Source organism: Panthera onca, chromosome E1, assembly GCF_046562875.1.
Source record: "Panthera onca isolate mPanOnc1 chromosome E1, mPanOnc1 haplotype 2, whole genome shotgun sequence".
NCBI classification, from domain to species: domain Eukaryota; kingdom Metazoa; phylum Chordata; class Mammalia; order Carnivora; family Felidae; genus Panthera; species Panthera onca.
In genome coordinates, this window is record NC_138352.1 from 45,054,584 (window position 1) to 45,071,358 (window position 16,775).

General features: G+C 36.8%; 1 protein-coding gene and 1 long non-coding RNA gene across 2 annotated transcripts in view; one reads left to right on the plus strand and one right to left on the minus strand.

Moving 5' to 3' along the window:
- The first annotated feature begins 3,962 nt into the window (after positions 1 to 3,962).
- LOC144614239 (uncharacterized) lies at positions 3,963 to 5,028 on the plus strand. The gene is made up of 2 exons (XR_013551861.2): positions 3,963 to 4,082; positions 4,324 to 5,028. It is a non-coding gene; the product is annotated as an uncharacterized LOC144614239 (long non-coding RNA).
- Positions 5,029 to 9,359: 4,331 nt separating this feature from the next.
- Positions 9,360 to 16,775, minus strand: part of RAD51C (RAD51 paralog C) — a 37,001-nt gene continuing 29,585 nt past the window's right edge. Inside the window, exons 8-9 of the mRNA XM_060646559.3 lie at positions 12,407 to 12,467; positions 9,360 to 10,952 (exon numbers count right to left, since the gene is read on the minus strand). Of these exons, the coding sequence (XP_060502542.1) occupies positions 10,863 to 10,952; positions 12,407 to 12,467 (151 nt within the window). The 3' untranslated portion in view covers positions 9,360 to 10,862. The remainder of the gene's footprint in view (positions 10,953 to 12,406; positions 12,468 to 16,775) is intronic.

Sequence of the window (16,775 nt, forward strand, 5' to 3'; positions counted from 1 at the left end):
GATCCCTCTAGCTGCTACTGTAGAAAATAGATTATGGGGGAGGTATGTGAAAGTAGGGAGACTAATTGGGAGGCTATTGCTGTTATCCATGTGAGAAAAGACTTTGGCTTACAGTATGGATAGTAAATGGCAATGGAAGGATTATATTTAAGACATATTTTGTGTATAAGTGAAAGGACTTGCTGTTATGGAATGTGGGATTGAGAATATTAAAGAAATCAAGTATCTTCAATTTTTGGTTGGAACAAAACTGGATGGATGGTGGTACATACTGAAATAAAGGATATACTTCTTTTGGGAGGTGATTTGGGGAGTTAAGTTTGAAATATTTATTACACAAGTAAGTCAAGATGTCGGGTTGATGGTTGGTTATACCAATCTGGAGCTGAGAAGAAAAATCAGGATTGAATATACATATAAGTATCCTTTTCATCAATTTGAAAAAATTCCTTATCTGCCGCTTTCTAATCTAACCAACATACTACCCATGGAAAAAAATACTTGTTAAAAATAAATGAATCAAGGGGCACCTGGCTGGCTCAGCCAATGGAGCATGTGACTCTTGATCTCAGGGTCTTGAGTTGGAGCCCTATGTTGGGTATAGAGTGTTTATAAATGCATACATACAAACATTAATAAATATAAACAAATCAAGAAAACCCAAAATTCACAAAGAAAACTGCATTAGCCAAACTACTACTATATTCTACTAACTGTCCTCTATAGAACTTGCCTTTAGAGTTTGGCTGTCATAAGATAGAATACACTGGCATTTTTCATAAAACTGCCTTCTAAGATATCATTTAATGCCCCATAATCAGAAATCCTCTGTCAAATTCAGGACCCAAGGCTACAGCTAACATACAAATAAATTCCAAATGGAAAGTAAAAATTGGAGAATTTAATAATCATGGAGTGAGAGTTTCTAATTAGAACACTCAGAAACAAAATAATGGTAAAAAATGACTATATAAAAATCATATTTCTGGGGTGCTTGGGTGGCTCAGTCGGTTGAGTGTCAGCTCAGGTCATGATCTTGCAGTTCATGGGTTCGAGCCCCGTGTCGGGCTGTGTGCTGACAGCTCGGAGCCTGGAGCCTGCTTCATATTCTGCGTCTCCCTCTCTCCCTGCCTCTAACTCACTCGCATTCTGTCTCTGTCTCTCTCAAAATTAAATAAACATTAAAAAAAAAAAAAAGAACTCTTGCTGACTCATAAGACCAACCACGCAATGGAAAATGGACAAAAAATATGAACAGTCACTTCATAGAAAAAGAAATAGAGTAACTATGGGCACCTGGCTGGCTCATTTGGTAGAGCATGCAACTCTTGATCTCTTTGTCTTGAGTTCAAGCCCCACGTTGGGCATAGAGCTTACTTTAAAAAAAAAAAAAAAAAAAGAGGGGCATCTGGGTGGCTCAGTCAGACAAGTGTCCAACTCTTGACTTCGGCTTAGGTCATGATCTCACAGTTCGTGGGTACTAGCTCTGTGTCGGGCACTGTGCTGACAATGCGGAGCCTGCTTGGGGATTCTCTCTCTCCCTCTGTCTCTACCCCTCCCCTTCTCTCTCTCTCTCTCAAAAATAAATAAACTTAAAAAAAAAAAGGAGTAACATTAAAGTAGATGAAAAGATGGATGTCCAACCTCACCTATAAAAAAAGAACAAGAAAAATGTAGTATCACAGTACAAGATGTCATTTTTAAAGTTTATTTATTTATTTTGGGAGAGAGAGAGAGCTCATGAAAGTGGGGAAAGGGTGGGGAAGGGGCAGAAAGAGAATCCCAAGCAGGCTCCACTCTGTCAGCACAGAGCCCCAATATGTAGCTCGAACTCACAAATCCATGAGACCATGACCTGAGCCAAAACCAAGAGTTAAAGTTTAACCGACTGAACCACCCAGGTGACCCTCGTCTTTCTTTTCTGTTTTTCAATTAATTTTTAAAGTAATATTTGCACAAGATTTTATTTTATTTTATTTTATTTTATTTTATTTTATTTTATTTTATATATAGAGAGACACATGAACAGGGGAGAGGGGCAGAGTGAAAGGAGAGAATCGTAAGCAGGCTCCATGCTCAGCATGGATTCCGACACAGGACTCTATCTGTGGCAGTGTCAATGCAGAGCCTGCTTGGGATTCTGTCTCTCCCCATCTCTGTGCCCCTCCCCCCTCTCAAAAATAAATAAACATTAAAAAAATGATTAAAAATAGAAGCACCCTACAGCACAACAATTGCACTACTAGATAATTATCCGGAGGATACAGGTATGCTGTTTTGAAGGGGCACATGCACCCCAATCTATAGCAGCGCTATTGACAATAGCCAAAGTATGGAGAGAGCCCAAATGTCCATTGACTGATGAATGGATAAAGATGTGGTATACATATACAATGGAGTATTACTTGGCAATCAAAAAGAATGAAATCTTGCCATTTGCAACAGTGTGGATGTAACTAGAGTGTATTAAGCTAAGCAAAATTAGTCAGAGAAAGACAAGTATCATATGACTTCACTCATATGTGTAATTTAAGATGCAACACAGATGAACATAAGGGAAGGAAAACAAAAATAATATAAAAACAGGGAGGGGGACAAAACATAAGAGACTCTTAAATACAGAGAACAAACTGAGGGTTGTTGGAGGGGTTCTGGGTGAGCGAGGTGGGCTAAATGGGCAAGGAGCATTAAGGAGGACACTTGTTGGAATGAGTAGTGGGTGTTGTATGTAGGAGATGGATCGCTGGATCCTACTCCTAAAGTCATTATATGGTAACTAATTTGGATGTAAATTACAAAAAAAAAAAAAAAAAAACCTCCAGAAAAACATTTTTTTCTCGTAAAGAACTGGTATACTTCTTATCATTAGACCAAAAGTTTATGTAATCAATTACGTTTTTCTCTTTGCCTTGGCTTATATGACTTCTTAATACAAATTTCTCTTTGCTACTTTTACCGGTATTAATTTTTAAATTTTAAAATTGGTAGGACATGTTTCCATGAGTCTCAAGCCCTTCTTTTTTTTTTTTTAAGTTTTTATTTATTCTTTGCACAAGTGCTGGAGGGGTAGAGAGACAGAGAGAATCTCAAGCAGGCTCCCCATCATCAGCACAGAGCCCAATACGAGGACTGAACTAACGAACTGCAAGATCATGATCTGAGCAAAATCAAGAGTTGGATGCTTAACAGTTTGAACCATCCAGACACCCCTCAAGCCCTTCTTAGAGAACCCAAGTTTTATATTCTCATAAAACAGGCTACATATAAAATCATTATCAGAGTAACGGTGTTTAAAAACGCACATCTTCCGTGCGCCTGGGTGGCTCAGTCGGTTAAGCCTCCAACTTTGGCTCAGGTCATGATCTTACAGTTTGTGAGTTTGAAGCATGTGTGGGACTCAGCGCTGACAACTCAGAGTCTAGATAGAGCCTGCCTTAGATTCTGTGTCTCCCTCTCTCTCTCTGCCCTTCCCCCACTCACACTCTGTATCTCTCAAAAATAAGCACTAAAAATTTTTTTAATAATAAAAAAATAAAAATTCACATCTTCTATACATAACGAGAGTCAAATGGATAATGAGAGTCACATGCATAGTTGAAGCACAGAAAGGCCAATGTCAATGGTGAACTAAATCTGAAAACAAAGGATTATACCATGGTCAAAAATACACAAACTCTTGTCAACATGTTTTATGCCAAAATCATTTCTGAGGGAGCACAATGTTCTGTAAATTTTTAACAGTAACAGTAAATTTAGGCACTGACGTTAACTAAAAATACATATTATGAACAGCCAGCCTCTCTTCTGCAACTCAATGTTTTTTTTTAAAGCAATAGAACATTTCAACATTATGTCTCAAAACTGAAATGCAGTGTATTAGAATAAAAATCTTAGTATTATTGATTTTGAAAATTAAAAAAAGTGCAAATGTCAGTATTTTTCATATTTTTAATATTGCTCATTTAAGTGAATATTAATAATGTCTCTACAAAAGGAGAAACCACAAAATATCCAACAATGAATTTACCATCATTTAGACCTGTCTTGTTTTATAAATAAGAGAAAGGCATAAGAAAATAAAGGTGCCAGGGGCGCCTGGGTGGCTCAGTCAGTTGAGCGTCCGACTTTGGCTCAGGTCATGATCTCACAGTTCGTGGGTTCAAGCCCCGCTTCGGGCTCTGTGCTGACAGCTCAGAGCCTGGAGCCTGTTTCAGATTCTGTGTCTCCCTGTCTCTCTGCCCCTCCCCTGTTCGCTCTCTGTCTCTGTCTCAAGAATAAATAAACATTAGAAAAAAAAAAAACTTAAAAAAAAAGAAAATAAAGGGGCCAGTATTGATACAGCTTATTAATGTCTCAGATGAAATTAGAATGCAGGTCTTCTGACTCTCGGCCTATGTTTTCTCTACCACACTATAACTTATCACTGGTAACTAGATGTAAACATTTTAGTAGGAACATTATTAACAACAAAAACAGTAATTAGAAAATAAAAATAGTTGATCTAAGAAATGAAAGTTAAATTTATTAGGGTTAAAATTTAAGCTAGTAGGAATAGTTTGAAAATATTCCAAAGACAAATCAACTGTCCCAAACTTGATAAGCAATAAAAGTCAATAAAACAAAGTGTTAACTCGTATAAATTTATAAACCATTCAATCACTATTAGAAATAACCCAAATGTCCATCAAGAGTTGAATGAATAAACAAAATGTGGTATATACATACAATAGAATATTGTTCAGCCATAAAAATGAAGTTATTACACATGCTACAACATGGATGAACCTTGAAAACATTATGCCAAGTGAAATAAACCAGGCATAAAAGGCAAAATGTTGCATGATTCCACTTATATAAAATACAGGGATGCCTGGATAGCTCAGTCAGTTGAGCCACCAACTCTTGATTTCAGCTCAGGTTGTGATCCCAGGGTCATGGGATCAAGCCCTGAGTCAGGGTTCATGCTGAGCATGGAGCCTAATTAATACTCTTTCTGTCTCTTTCCTCTTTCCCTCACCCCACCTCTCTCTCAAATAAAAATACATAAATTAATAAAAAATAAAAATAAAATGCATACAATAGGCAAATCAGAAATGGAGTAGGTTAGAGATTACCAGGAGCTTGGGGGGAGGCAGTGTGTGGAATGGAAAATTATTGCTTCAAGGGTACAGAGTTTCTGTTTGGGTGATAAAAAGTTTTAGAAATAGGGATGACTATACAACACTGTGCATGCAGTTAATGTCATTGAATTGCACACTTAAAAATGATTAAAATAGCAAATTTTATATCTATTTTATCACAATTTTTAAAAGTAAAAAAAAAAAAATTGAGTGTGCCTGGCTGGCTCAGTCCACCCAGACACCCTAGAAAAACAGAATTTATTCTAAATTTTATTTGAAATACTTATTCATTCAACAAGTAGTTGTTAAATGTGTACATGTGTTAAGGCTTTGGATGAATAGAAGAAGGAATTAAAACAGACAAACCATCCTATCCCATCTACCTTACAGAGTTGCTGTGAGGATCAAATTAAATTATGTAAAGGTGTTTCAAAATCATAAGGCACTATGCAAATTCAAGCTAAAAGTTATACTTTGGGAAAAAGATACTTTAAAAAAGGATAAATTGTTATAAAATCAGGAAAGAATTAATTTAGAAAAAACCTACTGCATGTTTGAAATATTGCAGATATATGAATTAAAGATATTACTGGGATTATCTCTATGGTTTCCTCTAGCAATAAAAGTCTATAATCATTGCATTGAAATGTTAAGCTTCTATCCTGAAAACAAAACAACAAAAGTCATGAGTTAGGGTGTCTGAGCTTTTAATTCTATACCTTATTATATTTTATACCTTTAATAACTTTTTTGAAATAAAATTTATTTTCCAAGTCCATTAGCATGGAAAAAGTTTCTCAAAGAAGAACAAATTCTGAGTTGCTAGTATTTGTTTACTTTCCCCAGAATGAGTACTTTTTAAAGTAGACTTTTAACGGCCTGTGTTGTACTAACTGTGGCCAGGGCATTGCAAAACATGGAATTGCCTTAACAAATATTTTGGAAATAAATGTTTTGTATGTGTGTGTGCAAATATATCAATGTGTATATATGAATTACCAGAAAGAGTGATCATAGCAATGGCATTTAAATGGAGTAAAAGCCGGAGCACCTGGGTGCCTCAGTCCATTGAGTGTCTGACTCTGGATTCCAGCTCAGGGCATGATCTCTTGCACCGTGAGTGCAAAGCCTGCTTGGGATTCTCTCTCTCTCTCTCTCTGCCCCTCCCCTGCTCACCTGCTCTCTCTCAAAATAAAGAAACTTAAAAAAAAAAAAAATCAAAATAAAAAGAGTAAAAGGCAATATACAAGGAACTGTTAGGGTCAGGTGTAAGGCAGGGTAAAGATAAGAGTCAGAAGCTAAAAAATTTTAGCAGTCAAAGGCTTTATTGGAACTAAGGTCTTGGGCGAGGTTCTGTGACTCAGGGAGAGAGAGAGAGAGAGAGAGAGAGAGGAGTCAGGGAAGTCGTGCCTGGGTGTGGTGGGGTGGGGTGGGGTTTTTAAGCTGCAGCAGTTCCAGGTTTAGGTCCCGGTGGGCCTTTTTCGTGGCAGGTCATGCTGTCGCTTGGTGATTGGTTGACCTTCAATTCTTTCTGGTGCCCCGCTAGGGGCTTTTCGTTGGGTTGCGCTGGCAAGATGGCCGTCTCCTCTACTGTGGTTCCAAGGACATCCTAACAGGAACTATCTTTTCATATCCTTTTATATATATATATATATATATATATATATATATATATATATAGTATGTATATAAAATTTATATATATTTATAAATATATAATTTATACATAATTTATATATATTTATAAATATATAATTTATATATAAATATATATAAGAAATATATAAATATATGTAAATATATAAATATATAATTTATATATATATAATATATATGTACATATATATCCTTCATTCCCATGGGAATGACTATGAAAACAGTTAAAAAATGGCAATGTCTGTCTCCGTGCTTTTCAAACTTCAGTGTGTTTATCACCCAAGGACCATTATTTCTTGAATGTTACCAAATGAAGTGAGAGGCTGAATAATGGCTCCCCCAAAACATTTACAACCTAATTCTAATATTTGTGAATGCTAATTTACATGCCAAAAGGGACTTTGCAGATGTGATTAAGGGTCTTGAGACAGGGAAATTATCCTGGATTATCTGACTGGGCTCTAAATGTAATCACAAGTGTCCTTATAAAAGGAAGGCAGGACACAGAGTTGGAAAAAGGCAATTGAGACAGACTGGAAACAGAGAGATTGGAAGATGCTACACTGCTGTCTTTGAAGATGGGCTATGAGCCAAAGAATGCAGGCAGCCTCTAGAAGCTAGAAAAGGCAAGAAAATCGATTTTCCTTAGACCCTCCAGAAGGAACGCAGGCTTGCTGACACCCTGGTTTTAGCCCTGTGAAACTGATTACAGATTCCAGAACTGTAAAATAATAAATCTGTGTTCTTTTAAGGACTTAATCTGTGGTAATTTTTTACAGCAGCAATGAAAAATTAATTCAAATCCTAATTTCAATTTCTTTTTTTAAAATGTTTATTCATTTATTTTTGAGTCAGAGAGAGAGAGAGCGAGCGAGCAGGGGGAGAGGGCAGAGAGAGAATCCCAAACAGGCGTGACACTGTCAGTGTCCCACGCGGGGCTCAAACGCACGAACCGAGAGATCATGACCTGAGGTGAAACCAAGAGTCAGACACTAACCGACTGAACCACCCAGGCACCCCCATACTTTCAATTTCTTTAAAAAAGGAACTTGTATGCTTATTAGAAGCATTGTTTATAACTCTAAAACTACAGTAGTAAAACTCCAAAAAGAACTTTAAAATTATGCACAACCATTAAAAACTATCATAGAAAAATTATGTGGAACACATGAGTATATATTGGACTCTTTAAATTTTTTTAAAATATTTATTTTTGACAGAGACAAAGAATGAGCGGGAGAGGGGCAGAGAGAGAGAGACAGACAGACAGACAGACAGAATCCAAAGCAGGCTCCAGGCTCTGAGCTGTCAGCACAGAGCCCAACACAGGCACGAACTCACAGACTGTGAGATCATGACCTGAGCTAAAGTTGGATGCTCAACCAACTGAGCCACCCAGCTGCCCCCATATTAGGCTCTTTAAAAAGCAGGTAAAGATTTTTAAAAAAATTTTACGTGTACACATTTTAAATTTCCTAGATCTCTACAGACCGAGTCGTCATCCCAATATCAATGTGTCAAAGCCCAAACCTCTGTGTGACTATATTTGGAGCTTTGGGAGTTAAATGAGGTCATACAGGTGAAGTCCTAATCTGATAGGACTGGTGGGCTTATAAGAAGATGAAGAGAGTTGGGAACGCAAGCTGGTGCAGCCACTCTGGAAAACAGTATGGAGGTTCCTCAAAAAACTACAAATAGAACTACCCTACGACCCAGCAATTATACTACTAGGCATTTATCCAAGGGATACAGATGTGCTGTTTCAAAGGGACACATGCACCCCCATGTTTATAGCAGCACTATTGACAATAGCTAAAGTATGGAAAGAGCCCAAATGTCCCATCGATGGATGAATGGATAAAGAAGATGTGGTATATATATACAATGAAGTATTACTTGGCAATCAAAAAGAATGAAATCTTGCCATTTGCAACTACATGGATGGAACTGGAGGGTATTATGCTAAGTGAAATTAGTCAGAGAAAGACAAAAATCATGACTTCACTCATGAGGACTTTAAGAGACAAAACAGATGAACATAAGGGAAGGGAAACAAAACTAATATAAAAACAGGGAAGGGGACAAAACAGAAGAGACTCATAAATATGGAGAACAAACTGAGGGTTACTGGAGGGGTTGTGGGAGGGGGGATGGACTAAATGGGTAAGGGGCACTTGGGAATCTACTCCTGAAATCATTGTTTCACTATATGCTAACTAATTTGGGTGTAAATTTTAAAAAATAAAAAATAAAACAAGTTAAAAAAAAGATATAGATATCAATTAAAAATAAAAAAAAAAGAAGATGAAGAGAAAAAGATCTCTCTCTCTCCATGCACATTCACCAAGGAAAGGTCCTGTGAGCACTCAATAAGTAGATGGTTGTCTACAAGCAAGGAAGAGAAGCTTCACCAGAACCAAATATCCGGGGCACACTGATCTTGGACTACCAGCCTCTAAAACTGTGAGAGAATTCTGTTGCTTAAGTTTATGGCATTTTGTTATTGCGGCCCAAGCAGACTAAGATTTAAGTATATTATAACTAGAAGAACAGTGATCTTTTTAGCAAAAACAACTTTGAAAGGATATTTACATAAAGTTTATTTATAAAGAGTTGCACACACACAAAAAAGTTACAACCAAAAAGAAATACACGTGGCTTTGTCTATATCCTGGGTTCTATAGTTCTTTACAGTGTTATGATGCTTTATAAAATGAGATTCCTATAGTTCTGCTCCTTAGTAACACTGATATTTATCACTAATAAACCCCTGTCTTGATTTTGTGATTGGAGCATAGAGAATATAAAATGATGGGTAATTTTTTTATAATGACTGCATTAATAAAAATATATGCCTTAAAGACCTCAAAAATAATTATAATCAGTCATCCTACACTCAAATAGTCATTTGAAATTAGTCTTCTATAATTAGGACAACCATATGCCTGATTTGCCTGGGATGGTCCTGGTTTATGTCCAGTGTCCTGATGTGATTGTTAGCAGTGTCTAATTTCATTCTCAAAAAAGTCCTGGCAAACCATAGTTATTCTATGAATAATCAATTACAGAATAACTGTGTTTTTTAAAACTTTATAAATTTAGTGTTCACTCTGGGAGAGGAGGAAATACCAGTTGCCTCTAAAATGTGGACACCATGGTTGTCACAGTACATAATATTCAATTATTTAAATAATTTTCTTCCATTGGGAACCAGAGTAAATTTTGTGAATGAATTGAGAAGTACTAAAAAGAATCAGGTGCCAAAATACTTTTAGATGATTTTAAAACCATTCAAGAATCCAAATTTTTAATTCATACAAACAGTGTTAAGATTATTCAAAGGAAAATGTCAATACATCTAGAATTCTAGAATGGATCACACCGTGTTTCAAAAATATAGAGATAAATAACTGTAAATTTATCAACTTGACTATTCTGGAAGATGTATGTTATAGACAATTTCTATATAGGGTAACAGCTCCAAAGTCCTTCCCTTAACATTATAAAATAACATTAAAAAAATACACAAATGGGTTAGATTTTAGGATTGGGGTGACTAAAATCACATTGGTCATGTAAAGTTTATATCCGACCATTAAAACTGAATACAAAATATGCTGACTCATGGTGCTGGCTTTTCATTACAATAATAAAAACAAGTCATTTTTAAGAATTATGAAAACTACATTTAAAGAGGAGAACAAAATAGGAATGTGAAAAAAATATTTTCTTCCAAGGGTTTTCTAGGCAATTAGCAAAAGAGGAAAAAACAGTCTGAATGGTAAATTCATACTGGCCACATGAGATCAGCTTTCCACATCTGCAAAAATACAATACCTGTATCGTTTCTGCTGAATGTTACTAAAAAAGAAAATGGGGCAAAATATAATTGTAAAACTGCTTTTGAAAAATTCAGAGAATCATACTAATTAAATGTTTTTCACATTCAGTTCCTATGCTCTTGATTCAAACATCCCATAGTGTGTGTTTACATTTTATAACGAGTCTACTACTTTGTATACATTACATCTTACAGCATCAATACATATGTATACTTTAAGATTAGTCTTTGGATTCCTGTTCTTCTCATTCTCGTGACCGTTTCCGGGAATTCAATGAACCTTCTGTTTGCCAAGAACATGCAGGAGCAACAACAGCATCTCTAAATCCCTGAGGCTGGAAGATGAAAAAATATACAAGTATGCTTTAAGAACATCTAAAATAACAACTGGTCTTCCAAATATTTTTAATTGATAAGAGAGCTACTTTACTGAGACAGAAGTTACTAACCACTGTGAATGAAGAAGTTAAACCTCATGAGTACGTGTCCAAACCAGAGCTGTACTAAAGTATTTTATATCTAGAGTATTTTTTATATGTATGCGTGTATTTATTTATACATATATATATATACATATATACACACATACATACAAATTTCAGTGCATTATAAACATATACTCTAAAAGACAATCCTTTTATTTATTTATGTTTATTTTTTAGAGAGAGAGAGAGACAGAGTGTGAGCAGGGGAGGGGCAGAGAGAGAGGGAGACACAGAATCTGAAGCAAGTTCCAGGCTCTGAACTATCAGCACAGAGTCTGATGCAGGGCTCGAACTCATGAACTGCGAGATTATAACCTGAGCGGTGGGACGCTTAACCAACTGAGCCACCCAGGTGTCCCTAAAAGACAATCCTAACAAACTTTATGGTGGCTCTATTGGAAGAGGTAAAAGGAAGTAACAGGTATTAATTACTTAGGTGCTTTACAAATTATTTTCACAACTAAATAAAATTTTCCAGTTAGGATACTTTATTTTAAATTTTAGTGTTTTATTTATTTTTGAGAGAGAGAGAGAGAGAGAGAGACAGAGAGAAAGAGCACACATGAGTAGGGGAGAGGCAGAAACAGAGGGAGACAGAATCATAAGCAGGCTCCAGGCTCTGAGCTGTAAGCACAGAGCCTTATGCAGGGCTTGAACCCACGAACTGCGAGATCATGACCTGAACTACAGTTAGATGCTTAACCAATTGAGCCACCCAGGTGCCCCTCCAGTTAGGATACTTTAAATGCACCTAGGCAGTACAAAGACTAAATCGATGATTCAATTTCAGAATCTCTATTTCTGTTTTTGTCCTTAAAAATGAGACACCAAGAATATATTTGGCTCAACACTACTGATAAATATGCATATTTCAGCCAAAAAGAGTGTGTTCTATGATTTTAAATTATAGGAAAATTAACATTTTAAAGCAGGATATATTTGGTGGCTATGATAGATCTATAATATCTACAGACTAAAATGAGTAGTGTTAGTATTTTTTCTTGGAAAATCTTTAACAACTTTCACTTAAAAAATTTTTAATATCCTGACATTACATATGGCATGGAACACACTAGCCTACAAATAAGTATTTCCTCTGTTCTTAAGAATAAATTTCAGTCCAATTGTGACTAGAATATTCTGTATATATACTACTATTTTGGGGATAATGTTCTAAGCATCAAAAGCTGTCCTCAAATATGCTTGCTGCCTACAGGAGTTAACAGAAGCAATTTGTAAATGCTCTCTTCAGATAATTACTGCCCACCAACACCAAAATTCCACTCTAATCAAATGATACTGACTGTGATTTGAAACAGTACTGTAGATTCCTTCTGGCTTGGTGATTTGCACAATGTTGCCAACCTGCTTAGAGAAAAAGAATAAATATACACAAATACATGATCTTAATTAATTAGTTCAGATGACTGATTTAATAATTTAAATTTAGTTTTTTCCTACAATTCTATTGTTCTCTAAGGACACAGAAAGTAGAAAGCAAAGAAATATCAAAAATACTCCCTTTAATCAATAGCTATATGTATGCACATAATAATTATTTTATATAATAATAGACTTGTTTACCTAAGTGGAATTTTAAGCAATCTAAAAGTCCAATGACTAATTCAAATAATTTTCTATGTGACAAAATACTATTGATGCTTAAGAAAATAATGTGGAAGAAAATATTTAATTAGATGGGAAAACATTAATAATATATTAAGTAAAAGTTATGCTGTATGATCCCACCTTTATGAGTAAGTATGTAAATACACATAGACAGGAAAATTAGAAGACCACAGTCAAAAAGTTAAGCTGTTATTACAGGATAAAAGGAGGTTTTTTGTTTATATTTTTCCAACTTTTTGCAGTCATCATGTATTTTTTGTTATGATAGAAGTATTAACACAATTTCTTGGGATATAAATGAGAAACACATACTCATACCAATACAAATAAACAAGAAAGACACATTCTTTCAAAATGATTGCGTCCAGAAGAATCACTGTCATGACAAGAACAAGGTCTGTTTAGGCAGAATTCAAAAAATTTTTTAGTGTTTATTTATTTTTGAGAGAGAGAGAGAGAGAGAGCAGGGGAGGGGCAGAGAGAGAGGGAGACACAGAATCCGAAGCACCTGAAACAGCCTCCAGGCTCTGAGCTTCAGCACAGAGCCTGACGCGGGGCTCAAACCCACAGACCATGAGATCATGACCTGAGCTGAGGTCGGACACTTAACTGACTGAGTCACCCAGGCACTCCTGTTTAGGTAGAATTTTATTATGTACTATGCAAAGTAATATAAAACTAAAAGCTGAAAGTAGTTAGAAATAAAATTCTAAGTTCTTATTAACTTTGCTCAAATATTGTAACAGCAAACAAATATAAGAAAAGCTTTTATTATTTAAAAAAATTTTTAATTAAGTAAGCTCTCTATGCCCAACTTGGGACTCAAACTCATGACCCCAAGATCAAGAAGCACGGCTCTACAGACTGAGCCAGTCAGGTGCCCTAAGCAAAAACTTTTAAAGTTCCTTTTAAAATCACTTTAAAACTGATATAACTTATTCACAATAGGCAAAAGATAGAAGCAACCCAAGTGTCTGACAGATGAATGGAAACATAAAAAGTGGTTTCTATGCATAATGGAGTATTATTTAGTCTTAAAAGGAAAGGAATTCTTGTCACGTGTTATGATGAACATTGAAAACTATGCTACGTGAAAAAAGGCCAGTCATAATAGGACAAATATTGTATCATTGTACTTATATGAGGTGCCTAGAGTAGTCAAATTCATAGACAGAATGTAGAATAGTGGTTGCCACAAGCTGATGGGAGGGAAGAATAGGGAATCAGTGTTTAATGGGAAGAGTTTCAGTTGGGGAAGAAGGAAAAGCTGTGGAGATGGATGGTGGTGATGACTGCACAATAATGTGAATGTACTTCATGTCACTAAACCGTACACTTAAATGAAAAAAATGATGAATTTTATGATATGTACAATTTACCACAATTTTATTAAAAAAATTTTTTTTAAGTAAGCTCTACGTCCAACATGGGGCTTGAACTCACAACCCCAAAATCAAGAGTGGCATGCTCTACTGACTGAGCCAGGTAGATTTACGACAATTTTTAAAAATGGATAAAACTGCACAAATAGTTTCTAACACAGAGAAAAATCACAAACTCTCAGAGTTAAAAGGTTCATTAATTTCCATACAATATAATGTTGATTTTTCTTTCTTTTTTTTTATTGGCTGCTTGGAGTTTATTTTCCACTTGGTGCAAGGCACAAGGTTACAAGGTATGTCAAGATGCCTTGTGTGTGGCTTAGAAAGTAAAGAGTGGGGTTCTCTCAACTTCCTTTTTGGTGTTTTGCCGTTTTGATATAAAAGAACCCAACTGCTTCTGCTTGCTGCAGCCTACCTAGTCTATGAGGAGGGGAAAGATGGGTAGGGGTTGTGATATGAGCTTAGGGTCTCCTAAAGCCTAGTGGCTGGTAGTGGCCACTCAGGGCTGTGTTGGCTTTGCCAGGCTGGCCACCAAGCTGCTTCCTCATGGTTTCCAGAGCCAAGTCACAGGTGATCGTGCCATTGGAGGCCTGGGGATTCCAACACTGTAGCCATGAACAGGAGAGTAGACTTCCTGAAAAAAGAAGCTTGCTTACCACTGACCCAAGTCAGCCTTGGGGAGACCAGGGTGGTAAGGGATGGCTTCCCCAGGATACTCTGCACTTATGCAGGACCTGTTAACTGGAAGTGGAACGCTGGAGGCACCAGTATTAGTCATGGGTGGCCACGAGCGAGCCACTGGAGAGGATGACTGCCATGCTGTTGCCTGTAGGCTGATGGAAACTTTGGCACCAATCCCTTACGGGCCTTGGTGTGTGATCACAGGTGGCAGGGACAGGGACGCTAGGCCACATAGCCCATGGGAGAGGAAGCCACAGAAGGCCACTCCCCGACCAAGATGCAAGCAGTGTCTAATTTGTTTTCAAAGAAAATTCAAAAAGGACATCTTGGTTTATGATCTGTTACTCTTCAAATTTTGAAACTGCCCCTCCACACAGGCACAATTCAAAAGAGAAGCAATCAGAGATCACAGTCCATTGGCTTAATGTCTTAGGTTTGTACTTTTAGGACAAAAATGGCAGAATCCAAAATGTCATATACTGTGTAACTGCAACTGTATACAAAAATGAAATAATTGCTGAGTAATATGTAATATAAGAATAGCATTAGGGGGGCGCCTGGGTGGCGCAGTCGGTTAAGCGTTCGACTTCAGCCAGGTAACGATCTCGCGGTCCGTGAGTTCGAGCCCCGCGTCAGGCTCTGGGCTGATGGCTCGGAGCCTGGAGCCTGTTTCCGATTCTGTGTCTCCCTCTCTCTCTGCCCCTCCCCCGTTCATGCTCTGTCTCTCTCTGTCCCAAAAATAAATAAAAAACGTTGAAAAAAAAAATTAAAAAAAAAAAAAAAAGAATAGCATTAGGGACTGAGATTATAAGTTTTTACAATGCTTTAGAGTTGATAATTCTAACTTTAATACAAAATATAACAGAAAAGGGGCGCCTGGGTGGCTCAGTCGGTTAAGCGGCCGACTTCGGCTCAGGTCACGATCTCGCGGTCCGTGGGTTCGAGCCCCGCATCGGGCTCTGTGCTGACAGCTCGGAGCCTGGAGCCTGTTTCCGATTCTGTGTCTCCCTCTCTCTGACCCTCCCCCGTTCATGCTCTAAAAAAAAAAAAAAAAAAAAAATATATATATGTATATATATATATATATATATATAAATATATATATATATATATATATAACAGAAAAATTGGGGCACCTGGCTGGCTCAGTTGGTACAGCATGGGATTCTTTTTTTAATTTTTTAAAACATTTATTTATTTTTGAAAGACCGAAAGATGGCACAAGAACAGACAATCAGATCAATGGAACGGAATAGAGAACCCAGAAATGGACCCACAAACGTATGGCCAACTAATCTTTGACAAAGCAGGAAAGAATCCAATGGAATAAAGATAGTCTCTTCAGCAAGTGGTGCTGGGAAAACTGAACAGCAACATGCAGAAGAATGAACCTGGAACACTTTCTTACACCATACACAAAAAGAAACTCAAAATGGATGAAAGACCTAAACGTTAAGACAAGAAGCCATCAAAATCCTCGAGAAGAAAGCAGGCAAAAACCTCTTTGATCTTGCCCACAGCAACTTCTTACTCAACACGTCTCAGGAGGCAAGGGAAACAAAAGCAAAAATGAACTCTTGGGACCTCATCAAAATAAAAGGCTTCTGCACAGTGAAGGAAACAATCAGCAAAACTAAAAGGCAACCAACAGAAAGGGAGAAGATATTTGCAAATGACATATCAGATAAAGGGTTAGTATCCAAAATCTATAAAGAACTTATCAAACTCAACACCCAAAAAACAAATAATCCAGTGAAGAAATGGGCAAAAGACATGAATAGACACTTCTCCAAGGAACACAACCAGATGGCCAACCGACACATTAAAAAATGCTCCACATCACTCATCATCGGGAAAATACAAATCAAAACCACAATGAGATACCACCTCACACCTGTCAGAATGGCTAACATGAACAACTCAGGCAACAACAGATGTTGGCGAGGATGTGGAGAAAGAGGATCTCTTTTGCATTGCTGGT